The sequence below is a fragment of the Staurois parvus genome, unplaced genomic scaffold, assembly GCF_062004578.1.
Source record: "Staurois parvus isolate SC_StPar_1 unplaced genomic scaffold, SC_StPar_1.0 ptg000218l, whole genome shotgun sequence".
Lineage (NCBI taxonomy): Eukaryota > Metazoa > Chordata > Amphibia > Anura > Ranidae > Staurois > Staurois parvus.
Window position 1 is genome coordinate 2,361,479 of NW_028318014.1, and position 15,678 is coordinate 2,377,156.

Sequence of the window (15,678 nt, forward strand, 5' to 3'; positions counted from 1 at the left end):
CTAGTAATGGCAGTTGCTAGACTGACCGTAGGATTAAACTGTACTCATTCTATAATGTTTAGGGCTCATTCGCACTAAAGTGAACTGCTGCAGTGTGTTATGGCATACAATAATGTGCACTGGGTTATGACAGCCCTTTCACTTTAAACAGCCTGCCAATGCACCAAAATGGATGTAAAAAAAACTTGCATTACCCTTTATTCAAAACACAATGCACTGCAACGTCACTACACTATATTATACTGTGTGCTGGGGTGGCATTCACAATGAATGGCACTACCATGCAACACAAATAGAGCAGGTGTAAAGGCATGTGCTGTGGGGACTCTCATTAATGCATGTATTATAGCATGCATTGCTGCAACCTATAACTGTGAGTGAGCCCTTGAAGTCTTCTCAATGGTCCTAGCAGCCCCAATTCCTATGTTGGGACAAATGGACACTTCCTAGCAGTGCTGAAAGCCGAACTGTCCCCTTTGGCCCAGCATTCTCATGGGTGGCCCTTTCTGGCTAATACGAGGGGTAGGGACAGGCCAGCTGCTAGGGAAGTGTTGGAAACTGCATATTAGCGTGTCCTGGTGCTTTTGAACACAAAAGTATGTGCAAATGTTTTAAAACCGTATAAAACCCAAATCCAAAAAAGTTAATATATTACAGCTTACCAATCATTAGATATGGTGGTTGCATTAGTTTTCTTTTTTGCCTTTTTCCCCACTGTTTTTACCTGGTGATCTGGCCAGTAACACACCTCCTGTATTAGTGAGACACCACTCTAGAGGAATGAGCACAGGATGCGCAGCAGCATTGTCAGTCTGGGGGGAGGGTAGTATTAAATGTATTAGATTTAAATACACTAACTAATTGGAGCCAAACTCCAGCTCACACTTTACAATCAGTTACTGTAAACATTTTTTCACCCTTTTGGGATAAATATTTACATGAATAGACATTTTAGGCACCTCTGCCATGTTTAACCACTTGCCTACCAGGCACTTATACCCCCTTATTTACCAGGCCAATTTTCAGCTTTCAGCGCTGCCGCACTTTGATTGACAATTGCGCGGTCATGCAACATTGTACCCATATGAAATTTTGATCATTTTTTTCTTACAAATAGAGATTTCTTTTGGTGGTATTTAATCGCCACTGGGCGCTTTACTTTTTGCGCTATAAATAAAAAATTGCCAAAAATTTAAAAAAAAAAAAAAGTTTCTTTGTTTCTATTATAAAATTTTTCAAACAGGTAATTTTTCTCCTTCACTGATGTGCGTTGATGAGGCAGCACTGGACACTGATAGGCAGCACTAATGAGGTGGCATGGATAGGCGGCACTAATATGCAGCACTGATGATGGGTACTGATAGACGGCACTGACTGGCATCACTGCTGGGCACTGACTGGCACAACCGCTGGGCACTGACTGGTGGCACTGACTGGCAGCACTGCTGGGCTGCACTGGTGGCTGGGCACAGGTGGGTGGCACTGCTGGGCGGCACAGGTGGGTGACATTGCAGAGTGGCACAGGTGGGTGACATTGCAGAGTGGCACAGGTGGGTGCACTGCTGGGCACAGGTGGGTGCACTGCTGGGCGGAGCTTGTGGGCGCACTGCTGGGCACAGGTGGGCGGAACTTGCGGGTGGCACTGCTGGGCACCGATCATCAGGGCACTGATCATCAGTGCCCTGATGATCGGTGCCGATCCCCGCTCTGACAACTGCCGGTTCTCGGCAGTACTTTCCTCACGATCTGACAGCGTGAGGAAAGTGCAGCCGAGAACCGGCACTTGCATTTCCCTCTGATCAGCGTGTCCTTGGACACCGCTGATCAGGTGGTAAAAGGCCGCTGTGATTGGCCTTTTACCACATCACGTGATCAGCTGTGTCCGTAGGACACAGCGATCACGGAGATCGCCGGGTGCGAGAGCGCGTTCTGGGGGGACGTCATATGACGTCCACTCAGAACTGGCCGGCCGCAGTGCAGCCGTCATTCGGCTATCTGCGGTCGGCATCGAGTTAAACGGTTTGTCTCATCTATGTAAACTGATACATTCTGCTGGGGAGCTGGAGCTTCTGCTTTAAAAGAAAAAAAACCAACAGACTTGCTAGCCAGATCATCAGATGAAAACAAAAAAGCCTAAAAAAGAAAAAACGAATGCAGCCATCACATCTAAGGATTGGTAAACTGCAATATAATAAATGTTTGCTTTTGGGTTAATACTGCTGTAAGAACATCTGCACTGGAGAAATACAAACGCTGCTGTATTTTCTTGGCGGTCTCAGAATTCCATTAACTACATTTATTTTATTAAGGCCAGAACAGTGAACAACTAATTCTTGTTTTGGTTGCTGTGTGTTATCACCCACTGAGCTATCCCTTATTGAACATATTTGCTAAACTTCACAGTGCCTTAGAACATTAGGAGAAGAACACAAAAGAAATTACAAAGAAAGGTGTGTGAAATAACAAGCCATCAGTCCTCAGTGTAGCTGACAAGCCAATGCAGAGCTAATTCAAAAATAAATAGCACACCATTCTAAACCCTGCCAATGATCGGATCACTATTCAATTGGAATTCTTTTTTCTTTTAATGTGACAGAGCTCTTTCAAAGCCTGGTAACCCATTACATTTATACATACTAACAGTACAGGTTATGTATTAATGACTTCTTTCCTTCAACTCTGCCTCCAGCACAGCTTCTACAGGGGAGAACTTCCCAAATAAAAAGAACCTTCAGCGCTAAAAGAATTTAAAAATTAAAAATGATATAGCAGAGTTAAATTTCGTTTTAAAAAGCAAAGTTTTCTGGCTGTCATGCAAATGCTTCTACCTTTGATATTTTGAGTCACTGGTCTGGAATGCTTGCTGCACGGTTGTTCTAGATGTAGTATACAAAGTTATGGAAGTCAAAAAGTCAAGTATCTAGCATGTTCAGGTTAGCAACAGAATCATATTGCTCTAGTAAATGTCCTGGAATGCTAAAAACTCTCAGGCAGCTCATGGATGATTTGATTTTCTTTCCTTCTACCACACAGAGGGCAGCAAAAGGGAGCCTTCATGGCCGGCAGAAAACAATGATTACTGCCGGCGGCTAAAGCCACTGGCAGTAATCATATGTAAAAAATACAAGCTGGTTGTACCAAAAGTTGATCAATGGATCGACTTGGGTACAACCAGCCTGCCCATAGATGGAAGAAATCTTGTCATGTCCCTGCTGAACCAGCAGAATTTTGATCCATGTATGGCCGGCTTCAAGAAGTATGGATGCTACCACTGCTGGCAAGCTGATGCAATGCCTCCAGTATTTTTACTGAGGCTCTGTACACAGATTAGCAAACTTCACTTTAACTTTCCTGATTTTAATAAATTATTCCAGATTAGGGCAACAAAAAGCATTGAAGCCAGAGACAGCCATGCAATTGGCACTTCCTGTAAGGCTGGATTCACGCCTATGGCTTTTTGTTGATGTATTTCCACTGACATCAAGGGAAATGCAGCAAAAGTGCAAGTCAACGTATGCACCAAGACGCACAGCAACACATCATGACATGTGTTGACATGCGTTTCCATTGATTTCAAAAGGGAAAAGCATCAAGAGGAAAAATCCAGAGGTGTGACTAGGCTCTAAATGCCAATTGTCTGGCTGTCATTGCTGATCAAACTGCTTCAGTACTATTGAGCCAGATCATAGGTTTTGACTTCATTCTGACTTTCCAACCTACATTGATAATCCGGGTCAAAGCACTAAAGCCAGAGACAGCCAGGAAACTAGCATTTTTGCAAGGACAACAGCAATGGTGAACTATCTCCATCAATACAGGTCTACTTCAACATAGTTTTAAGAGGTGACAAAGTGACTAACATCTGCAGTTATACTGGTAGACTAATACACCCACAGAATGCTGCACGTGTTAGAAGATGAAAAAAAGAGATTTGGCATGCATTTAAAACAACTCCAGCCAAAACATTTTTCCAGTCCTGAATGTAGTAGGAAAGGACCTTTGTCAGGTTTTTATTGCTGTTTTTTACACCACTGAGCAGATGTCCTGTCATTTTTATCATTGCAAAAGCAGGACAGTAAATGAGTAGAATGAGGTCACTGGGACAAATGATAAAAAACCCCATAGATGTTCTAGTACTTTCCACATTCTACTAAAAAGCTGTATATTTGTTACAGTTTTCACCCGCACTGGGCCAAAACACAAAGAAGAAATCTGTAACAAAGACAGCATTTAAAACGTGACAGATTCCCCAACTAAAAAAAGAAAGGATTTTGGTTGGAGTGTGCCTTTAAAAACCAGCAGATACTGGACCAAATATCTGCCATCTTAACCAAACCTGCCATAATACATTTCAGAAACAAAAGACTGAAAACATGGTATTGTGTGGAAAAGTTGATTTTCCTGTTGCTGGCATAACATTTGAAGATGAAGACTTATCGTCATCAATACATTTAACTATACAAATAGCCCACATCATTTTACCTATAGGTTTACAGATGTGAACTCTATTCAAAATATGTTGCAATACTATGGTATTTGCTGTTTAGCTTTTCCAAGAATCCCATGGTTATAATTCAGTAATGTAGTGCAAAGTGCAGTGATTTGCTGCAACATATAAAGGGCAGCACAGTGGCTAAATGGTTAGCACTTCCATCTGGCAGTACTAGGGTCATTGGTTCCAATCCAAACCACGGCACCACCTGCCTGGAGTTTGCATGTTCTCCCTGTACCTGCGTGGGTTTCCTCTGGGTACTCCGGTTTCCTCCCACACTCCAAAGACATGCTGGCAGGTTAATTGGCTCCTGTTTAATTTGGTACTAGTATGTATGAATGTAAGTTAGGGACCTTAGATTGTAAGCTCCTTGAGGATAGGGACTAATGTGAATATACAAAAAAACAAAAACAAATATAATAATAAAATATACATATACATATATATATATATATATATATATATATATATATATATACACATACATATACATACATACACACACACACACATGTAAAGCACTGCGTAAATTTACGGCGCTATATAAGTATCTGTAATAAATAAAATAAACATACATCAAGCAATGAGACTCAGAGCGACTTCACACTGCTGGCTAAAGTGCAGCTAGCCCATGGTTTTCATGAAGGTTAGCTGTGCTTTGCCATAGACTATTATGTACCGCAATTCTAGGTGTGCTTTCTGAAAGCGCAACAAAACTGCTGGACATAATTAAAGTCTATGTTAAAGCCTTGCTAACCTGCAAGAAAGCCATGGGTTAGCTGCACTTTAGCCCAATAGCAGCTGGGCAGTGTGAAGCCACCCTTCTGCTAGCCACCATACGTTCAAAGGCTTCTCTTACTAAACAGAGTGGATGGCCCTGCTGTTCACTGTATACAGGCAGGCTGCTGTCTGATTACCTGAATATCTGATAGGCCAATGGTCGGTTGAGAAATTTCCACCTAGCTCCTTTGACTTTTCATTAAAAGTTTGTCATACAATCATCCATAATTCAAGCCATTTTTGGCACATTTAAAGGACAAATGCATATATAGTATAACAGGGCTCAACAAATCCCAGGCGCCAGGTGACAACAGCAACTAAAAATTGTGTCCTGGAACCTGGGCCTCTGTCAGTTTTTGCCGGGAGCTCGCACAGGGGACGGCTGCCAGGCAGAGGTGAGAGTGCAGCGGTAATGACGTCATTTTCTTGTGGTGCTTCTCTCTCGGTGTGTGAGGAGGAGGAGGTTGTGGGAGAGACAGTGGAGGAGCCGAGTTCTACTGTGTCCACCACTGCCAAATACCCATAGCAGGTGACTTCCTTAAATGACTCAGTGCTCACACATAACATTCAATCACTAGGCCCAAGCATGGCTGAGAGTGTCACATCACCACTCAGGATTTGATACTAGCAGACAGGGTATTTTGGTGGCTGCAATGGAGGAAGGAATGACAAAATAGCACCAGAGAGGAAACTATAGGTTGGTCTGGGGTGGAGGTTACATGGACAGTGTTATGGGCAAGGGTGACAGGGCCTCCTTAAGTTGAGGAAAAAGACACTGCTAAATCTCCTACCACATACACAAATATTCCCCTTCAAAACATGAAGACTTCAATTTAGATGGCATACATGATCCTACTGTTAGGAGCAACTACTAGCTTGAAAAGGCCATCAGTACTATGATAGTCAGAAATGTCTAGTGCTGAAAAGGAGACATTGCAGCCCAGAATCAGTGATTGGGGTCAACAAGTCCATAGGTTCTAAGGATGTCACCGAGCAGGTTGTGGATGTCTAACCTTTGGTATAGATGACAGGTACAGAAATATGCAATTTGTACTGAATTCTCTAAAATGGCTATAATTTTTGTATTCCAGTAGATAACAGCGTCTTAATGAAACTACAAACTTAATGAAACATACATTAATATATATTATAATAATAAAAACAGAAAGTTTCCTGCTTGCTTGGTTACATTTAAATATGTTATAGAAAGTACCTCCTATTTAATGAAAGCAGTGTGACAGTAATAGGTACCTTGTTTGTAGCAGTAGCACTGGATCCAGGGACCACGGGTACATTTGTCACTTGAACAGACAAATAATTGTTGTCTATCAGTGGCCATGCTCCCTCCACTTTACAAGTCTGAAAATGGTCTTTAAAAGTTCTTAAATGAGGGTCACCAAACAAGCCACAAAAGAGGTAATTGGGCTGCGTCTGCTCTCCTGCCCTTAGTTCTCGTGCTGCCACCCTACTATGAAAGTTACAAAGGTCATTGGAAAAGTCTGGATTGGTTGAAGAAGTGGGGCCATCCTTGGAGCAATTCCTCTGACTCATCAGATCACTTATACCCAACACGGCAGAATGGTAAACTAAGTTTCCACGGCATGCTTTTGAAGTTCTATGCGTACAGCCAGCATAGGCTCGCAAGGCCTTACAGAATTCAGAGTCAAAGCCATCACTCCCTGTGTTTAGGTGTGACGTTAATGACACAAAGTCGGTTGTACACTTCTGAATACGACACTGCGTCTGCTGATGACTGTAGCCTGCAAAAAAAAAAAAAAAGATGGTTAAAAACACTTATATCATCCAAAATCTATATAACATATGTGTTTGTAAAATGAAAGAGTAGATAGATGTAAAATATCTACTTGTTAACATAAATGGATCTTTAAAACCTTACTGTGGACCCTTTAAATAGCCCATGACGATGGTAGGCTGGGATCACTCTTACGCACTCACTGTGATGATGCAATCAGGAGCCCCTTCTACTGGCTCCCATTTATCGGCACTTGACAGTGAGGGGTGTGTGACAGTTCATCACTGGGGTCACAGAATGAGCACACCCACAAAACAACATAGCACCACATAAATGTGACAACTCTGAATTACGGCTCACCTCCGTTCTACCACATATGTGCAACACCGGGAAGAAGGTGTTTAGAACATTCACAGATAACTCTGGAAGCATTTGAGAAGCTGATCAAAATGTAAAATATTTGTGAAGGCTAGCTATTTTGTTAGGCTCACCCACTTAAATATATAAAGTTATACTACACTGCAAAGTTAAAGCCCAAATGATCGTATGGTTTATATCAGCTAAAATATATTCCAGGTGTTCAGCCACAGCCTGAACAGAGTAGCCTGTCACCTGTAAGCATGCTGCAGAGAAGGACCTTTACTAAGCAGTGTTATCCTTGTAGAGGTCCAAGACACCCTCTGTTGAGTCAGAGCTATAGCTCTCCAATCAGCAAAACTCATGCTGCCTGTTGATTAACTAGTTCTGACTCAGTCAGTGATCCATCAGACCTCTGCACAGAGGCCACTGCTTTTACACAGTCCTCTTTTGTAACAGCTGGCCGGGGACAGGCTTTTCTACTCAGGCTGTTGCTTCTTTCTAAAGGAAGCCAACTGTAAATCTCTGCACACCATTCAATGTGATGCACCTGGATGGTATTTAGGTGAACTAGGGTATTTTTCACTTGGTCCCTAAGGTGTAAAAAACGGGTATGTTTCGGAACCTTGGAGAAACAGATGGTGCGTAAAGCCCACTGCCAGCAGCCTTTCAAAATCAATGACAGGCTGAAATTCATGGCGGCTGTCGACATGTCTGAGAGGTGCTCTTGGTTTCAAGGCCATATGCATACAGGGAAGGTTAGGGTTCGGGGCACAGGTCCCTGTACAACAGGGGTAGACAACTGCACGCCTCCAGCTGTTGTGCAACTACATGTCCCATGAGGCACTGCAAGACTAAGTTACAAGCATGACTCCTAAAGGAAGAGACATGATGGGACTTGTAGTTCCACAAATGAAGGTCTGCAGTTGCCCACCCCTGCTGTACGCAAATACTGCTCAGCTGTTTTTGACAGGCTGCTAGCAGTGGGCAGTATGTACCTACCTGTGCCTCCTGGGCACTGAAATACTCCTGTTTTTTATGCTGTATGAGCCAAAGCACTCGTGTGCATGAGACTTAGCTGATTTTAAGCAAATGGAAATTCAGTTGAGCTTTAAATACTTTGCCAATGATCCCATTTACTGCAGAAGATTACTACAATAATTTCTGAATTATGATTATTATCATAATAAAGGATTTATATAGCACCAACAGTTTGCTCAGTGCTTTACAATATAACGTGAGACAATACAGCAACAATACAGTTCAATACAAGAGGGTTAGGAGGGCCTGATCCTGGAAGCTTACAATCTAAGAATGTTTCAGTAGAAATAAAACCTTCCTTTTCCAGCACATTTGCCATCCTCTGCCTACCTAGAAAATGTAAACTTTGTGAAATGGGTTGCAGATCTCACAATTACACAGCGAGACTTGCTAGGTGCAACAAGCATTCTACATTGGGGAAACCCTGCTGTGTCGGCACACAATGTCAGCGGCCTATTAAGATCGCTTCAACACTTTACAATCTTTTACCCAATAATGCTGTGTGACTCATTTTTCATCTCACAATTATGTCTCCGGAGGAATTTTAACTCTGCGTACTGACACCTCGGAACCCTGTCAGACTTTACTGTACATCCTATCCAATCCAGGAGAGCCTACAAATATAAAATTTCCCCCATCTGAATAGCTGGCACAGGCACACCCACATTCTGCCACATTTCAAATTTTAACTGGTGGTTGAAGGTGATGGGAATCTAATATAAAGAAGGATTACAGGTAATTACACTTGGCACAGATTTACAATAATATACGTGATTCACTGAATATACATACTGACTAAATATTTTTTACTTTTGCCTGGAGCTCTACAATCAACAGCACACAGAGCAAACAATTTGGAAAAAAAAAAAAAATATTCGAGCTTTACACTGGATTTTTGTGGCCATTAGGTTTGACCACCCTGATGTTTCTTTACAGCCTGGGAAAGACTGCCAGGAAAACACAGGTGGTAAGCTAATATTCCAATCCGTGTACATACAGTAAAGAGAAAAAAAATACAGCTCACATTTCAAGCTATGCAAAACAGAATTGTAGCTAAGCTCTTCCAGCAGAGAGAGAGGAACTTAGTTCAACGAGGCCTGGAGCAAATCAAATTTCAAGCTCGCTCTGCCTTTCCCAAGATGACTTGGAACAAAAACAATGCATGCTGCAATCAGACAAGATACATTTCCACAACTGTCATTTCTTCAAAGGTCAGAAAATCTAAACAAATCAAAGAGCCACACAACTGACCTCCACCGACTGAGACGAGGACTAGAACGTCTAGAAAACTGCACCTTTGGGAGATCTGTACATTCTGGTCGTGACAGGCCCTGAACTGCAAATAATCAAAGTGTGCGCTGTCATTTCTAAGCCACTGCCGCCATCGGGCATAAATCATCTTAAACTATGCATTAAAATAATGAAAGTTTTGAATGGAGTAAATGAGTTGAGTGAAAAGAGGTCAATGCCAAGGACCAGTTGACGCTACCACTGGGTCACACTGTCCTAACAGAGATGTGTGGATATATAAACTGACTCAATTCAAGTCCAGCCCATGTTACTGAGCAACAGGTTTCTAAGGGCACCTTCAGTGGTGGAGAAGGATCTGGGGGTTCTGGTAGATCACAAGCTTAATAATGGCATGCAATGCCAAGCTGCGAGGAAAATCCTCTCTTGTATTAAAAGAGGTATAGACTCCAGAGAGAGATATCATATTACCCCTGTACAAATCATTAGTAAGACCTCATCCGGAATATGCAGTTCAGTTTTGGGCACCAATTCACAAAAAGAACATTAGGGAACTGGAGAAAGTACAGAGAAGGGCAACCAAACTGATAAGAGGCATGGAGGAGATCAGCTATGAGGAGAGATTAGAGGAACTGAATTTATTCTCTCTTGAGAAGAGATTAAGGGGGGATATGATCAACATGTATAAATACATCAGTGGTTCATATAGTGAGCGCGGTGTATAGTTATTCACCCTGAGGTCATCTCAGAGGATAAGGGGGCACTCTTTATGTCTGGAGGAAAAGAAATTTAATCTCCAAACACGGAAAGGTTTATTCACAGCGAGAGCTGTGAAAATGTGGAATAGACTCCCTCAAGAGTTGGTTCTGGCCAGCTCAGTGGATTGCTTTAAAAAAGGCCTGGATTCTTTCTTAGATACACAGAATATAACTGGAAACTAACATTTATAACTGTTCCACAAGAGCCAGAAAATTGTACATAGTGCAGTATTTATTAAGTATTGTAAAGCAGAGTAACATATCCACGTAAAGTGATAAAGATAAAATCAGGTACCAAAATGGCTGCCTCTCCGTCCTTCGGCAGTGGTGGCGTGACGTCAGCAATGTGGCTCCACTCGACGTGTGGGCCATGGGCGTACCTGAGGAAGTGCATGCGCACAAAACGATTTTCTGGCTCTTGTGGTGAACTATCTTCCCTAGGACAAGGGTTTCTCTTCCACCTATGCCTATGACGGAGCAGTTTGTTTAACCCTCTGACTGCCTCTATGCCTCCAGATGTGATATACCTATATGCCTGTTATTATTAACCTTCTGGTGAGTGTACATCTGAACGAGGTGGTGGATTCCCCTGTATGATTAATTTCACATTCACGTCCTGCACTTTATGATCCTATGGACACTGATTGAATTGAGTTTCTTTTATGGACTTATAATTATGTTACAATAATTATCAATGTGCAACCACGAACATCAGTAATATTATTTGATTATTGTAGACGCACTTGCAGTGCACCTATTATCACATTTGCTCATGGACATTATTGCTTTATTGCTTGCTGATTTGCTGTTCATTTAATTCGCAAGTTTTATACACTTATGTGATGCACTTTACTGTTCCACTTGATACATTTAACCTTTTATTTTGATTTTAGCGCTGCACCTTTTCTATATAGATGAAAAATACCGCTTTTGGAGCGATTGTCTGATAATCTAATCCACGAGTGCTCAACCTGTGGCCCTCCAGCTGCTGTGGAACTACAAGTCCTGTCATGCCTCTGCCTTTAGGAATCATGCTTGTAACGGTCAGCCTTGCAATGCTGCATGAGACTTGTAGTTCTGCAACAGTTGGAGGGCTACAGGTTGAGCAGCCATGATCTAACCATCAGTACACAGCTTTCGAGCTGATAATGACAGTTCATGCAAAATTTTTCGAACGGACGGTCTCTCTATCTCTCGGAAACAAAAGAATACATTACAACACATCACATTGGGATGTTGTATTGTGTCTTACGAGAATTTTACTAAAGTGGAGTTCCAAACACAAGGGGATGCTCTGCTTGTCTGCCCCCCCCCCCTCCTCCTCCTCTGCTGCCACATTTGGCACCTTTTGGGAGGGAGGGGGAGCGGGTAATTGTTTTTGACAGATACCCACTCCCACTTCCAGCTCAATTTGCCGTGGCAAACTGACCCAGAATTTCCCCTCCCTGCAGCCTTCTGGTACATTTCACAGGTCCCAGAAGACTGCAGGAGCTTTGCGCATACACAGTAGGAAACCGGCTGTGAAGCTGCAAGGCTTCACTGCCGGTTGCCCTTAGTCAAGATGGTGGCACCAGCACCCGACAGCCGTTTGAAGAATCGTCTCGGGTGAGGACACCACTGGATGCCTGGATAGGCAAGTGCCCGAATATTAAAAGTCAGCAGCTTTTTTCTTGGGGGAGAGGGGCGGTTTAGGGGTAGGATGGATTCATTCTAGTAACCTATTCATTTTCAAGATGAAATTAGCAAGCAAAAAAAAAAAAAACATGGACGATCATTAGTCTAATATTCTCGTCATGTGTACCAGGCTTAAGTGGTTAGCACCCATCTGAGCCAGGGCTAAAGCTACTGAAATACTGTCTTCCACCCTCTTAATGAATTCTGCAATTAGCACTCACTCCAGCAGGATCATAAAGGACGGCAATACAAATGAATGAGGCAGGCAGTACTCCCAAGCACTAAAGTCTCTGCTTATCTTAAGTAAGCCTCAGCTCAATGCAATTTATTTGTTTAAAGCAACAGACAATGCAGGTTATTAGCACACACCAAACCCCCTTTTAATGCTGATCAGTACATGGCAAGGTCATTTCTTAAGATATAGGTGAAATTTTCAAAGTGGATCTGTGTCCTCATGACATTACTATGCAATTCTGCAATACAGCCTTGACATGGTTATTTTTTCTACCTAGTCAAAAGTGACATCAGAGACTCGAAAGACTAACATGGCTTTGTGTCCTCTCAGACGTGAGCTCAGCAATTTTAATTTGTGATGTCTAGTGACTCTCGCTGCAGAAGACAGGTCAGCTTTAATCCAATCCAGGTAGCCCTCAGCAGGATTCAAGCTTATTATTTATTATGGTCTTGCTGCATATAGATTTCTGATTTAGAAGCCTCATCAATTTAAGGTTTTATCTCTTTGAACATCCTGTACAGCCTACACCCAGAAATATCCATTATTCATAAATTTATAATGACAGTGCACACTTTGGTTAGACAGGGTGCCTAAAAGAAAAGAGAAAACACTACTGTCAGAATGCCAGAGCGATGCTTAGTAAAAAAACAAGCTTGGGGAGCCAGCCAAGAAAGGCCATGAAATGTATGAGTAAGCAGCCTCTGCCCCATTTCATCTTCATTCAGGAAATGCATGCATTGCTTTGTTGAAATCAGAAGCCTTTGCCTGGCATTTGGATAGGATTACAAATAGCTAATGCTTTGATTGATTTACATTTCCAATTTATTTTTTTAATATTTAGCATTAGATCTCTAGGTATCCGAAGCACAGCAATTTGATTGAATACTTATCTGCATCTTGGAGGAGAATTTAAAGTACACCTGTCATTTATGACTTACTGTTGTGAGAGCCATTTTGACATACATCAAAATTCATGAGAATGCAGCCTATCAATTATATGGAAAGAAGGAACATCATCGGCATTCATAGGACACTGCTGAAAAAGTAAAATAATTGGTTTAATCCAATGAATTTATCATCAATAAATGGCTTTCCACTTAAACAAAAAAAAAAGTGTCCCCTTATTAGTGCCCTCAATGCAGTTATCAGGGAGGGTCTAGCCCCCACGCTCAACTCTAAGGGCTCATGTACACTGCAGCTGATAAACTCACATTCAGGAGCTTCTCTGGAGGGTTTTCAGCAGCCCCTGAACGCTCCCCAACGTTTTCCTATGTGTCCATGTACACGGTCGTTTACAGGCAGTGGAGTTTACAGTCATTTTTTTTTTAAACACCAAACGTGCGTTCAGGAGTAGATTTTATCAGTGTTTCAAATGCGAAATGATTTTAAACGTGGCTAAATGGGTTTATAAGCGTTTGCATTTAGAAGCGTTTTTTTAACTGTTCCATATCCAAATGCTGTCCAGAGCCTTTTTTCATCATCAGAAATGCATGCACAGTATTTTTCATGTATTCAAATGGACCTAGTACACCAGCACAGTCAGTTCCAGGTTTTGCGTGAAGGAAAAAAAAACACTTTTAAACACAAACACTCATAAACGTGGTATGCGGCTAAACTGACTGTTTTTTAACCACTAGCCTACAGGGCACTTATACCCCGTTCCTGCCCAGGTCAATTTCCAGCGTTCAGCACTGTCACACTTTGACTGACAATTGCGCGGTCATGTTACACTGTACCCATATGAAATTTTTATAATTTTTTTGTGACAGATAGAGCTTTCTTTTGGTGGTATTTAATCACCTCTGGGGTTTTTTTTTTTTCTTAAACCAAAAACCACTGAAAATTTTGAAAAAAAAGTTTAGTCTCAGTTTTTGTTATAAAATTTTGTAAATAAGTGATTTTTCTCCTTCACTGATGTGCGCTAATGAGGCTGCAGTGATGGGCACTGATAGGCTGCACTGACGGACACTGATAGGTGGCACTGATGGGGAGGCACTGGTAGGTGGCACTGATGGGCATTGACAGGCATCACTGTTGGGCACTGAAAGGCAGCATTGATACATGGCACTGATATATGGCACTGTTAGGCAGCACCGATTGGCAGCACTGATAGGTGGCACTGACTGGCATTGATAGGTGGCACTGACTGGCACTGAAAGGCAGCTCAGATGGACACTGATATGTGGCATTGATGTGCACTGGTATGCACTGATATGTGGCATTGATAGGCACTGGCACGTGGCACTGATCGACACTGACAGCTGGCACTGATGGACTTTGACAGGTGGCACTGCTGGGGCTACACTGATCATCAGTGTACATGCCCCCTCCGCGGAAAGCCAATTACCGGCTCTCCTCTCGAGCTGTCAGCGTGACAGCTTGAGAGGAAAGAGATGCTGATAACCGGCATTTCCGTGTTTACATGTGATCAACTGTGATTGAATACAGCTGATCACATGACCGAGCCGACATCTTCGGCTCTTTCCATGATCGGTGATCCGCCGATCGCTCCCTGAGCCGCACATGCGCGGTGAGAATGGGTGGACGTCATATGACGTCCTCTCAGAACGAGAGAACCACCTTGTGCCCGTCATTGGACTATATGGCGGGCGGGAGGTGGTTAACCTACAGTGGTTTTCCAGCAGTCAGTTTCCATTGTTCAGAAGTGTTTTCCAAACTTCTCGTGTACATGGAGCCTAAAGCTGGCCATAGATGGTTTGTATCTTTACTGGTTCAGCAGGGACCAGCCGAAAGGCAGTCCATCTATGGGCAGGCTGACTGTACCCATGTCGATCCATCGATTAACTTGTGTACATCCAGCATGTCAGATTTTCAGCATGCTATTATTGCTAGTGGCTATAGCTGCTATCAGTAATCATTGTGTTCCCAGAAGGGACAGCCCTCATGCTTGTGGAAAGAGATGGTCAGCAAACAGGCAGAACTCAAAACATTAAAAGGAGATTTTTTGAGTACGTTTATATTGGATTGTTAAGAATAATATTGTTTGTATGGTTATTACAATGTTGATGATCTAAAACAAAAGTGTATGCTGTGACCACAGATTTCCTTTAAAGTGTTACTAAACCCAGGACCCTGCATTCACTATATCTGGTCTCCCACAGTACATAGAACATGGAAATGCAATTATTTTAGTAAATATAAACTGCTAAATACCTTTTCTCATCAGCAGTTAGAGCAGTCGACTTCTAGCAGTGTCCAGCAGAGCACTGGGTAAAGCTTGAAGGAGGAGCTTTCATTCTCCCCTGATTGTTTTATGAGGCTGTAGAACCCCTGACCCTCTGTCTGGACAGCACTGATTGGCCCTGTGCTGATCACATGC

The 15,678-nt window shown here is 42.5% G+C and overlaps 1 protein-coding gene across 1 annotated transcript in view; it reads right to left on the reverse strand.

Annotated features, from left to right (window-relative positions):
• Positions 1 to 15,678, reverse strand: part of RGMB (repulsive guidance molecule BMP co-receptor b) — a 110,183-nt gene that overhangs the window by 39,907 nt on the left and 54,598 nt on the right. Inside the window, exon 4 of the mRNA XM_089679118.1 lies at positions 6,524 to 7,032. Coding sequence (XP_089535244.1) covers positions 6,524 to 7,032 — 509 coding nt within the window. The remainder of the gene's footprint in view (positions 1 to 6,523; positions 7,033 to 15,678) is intronic.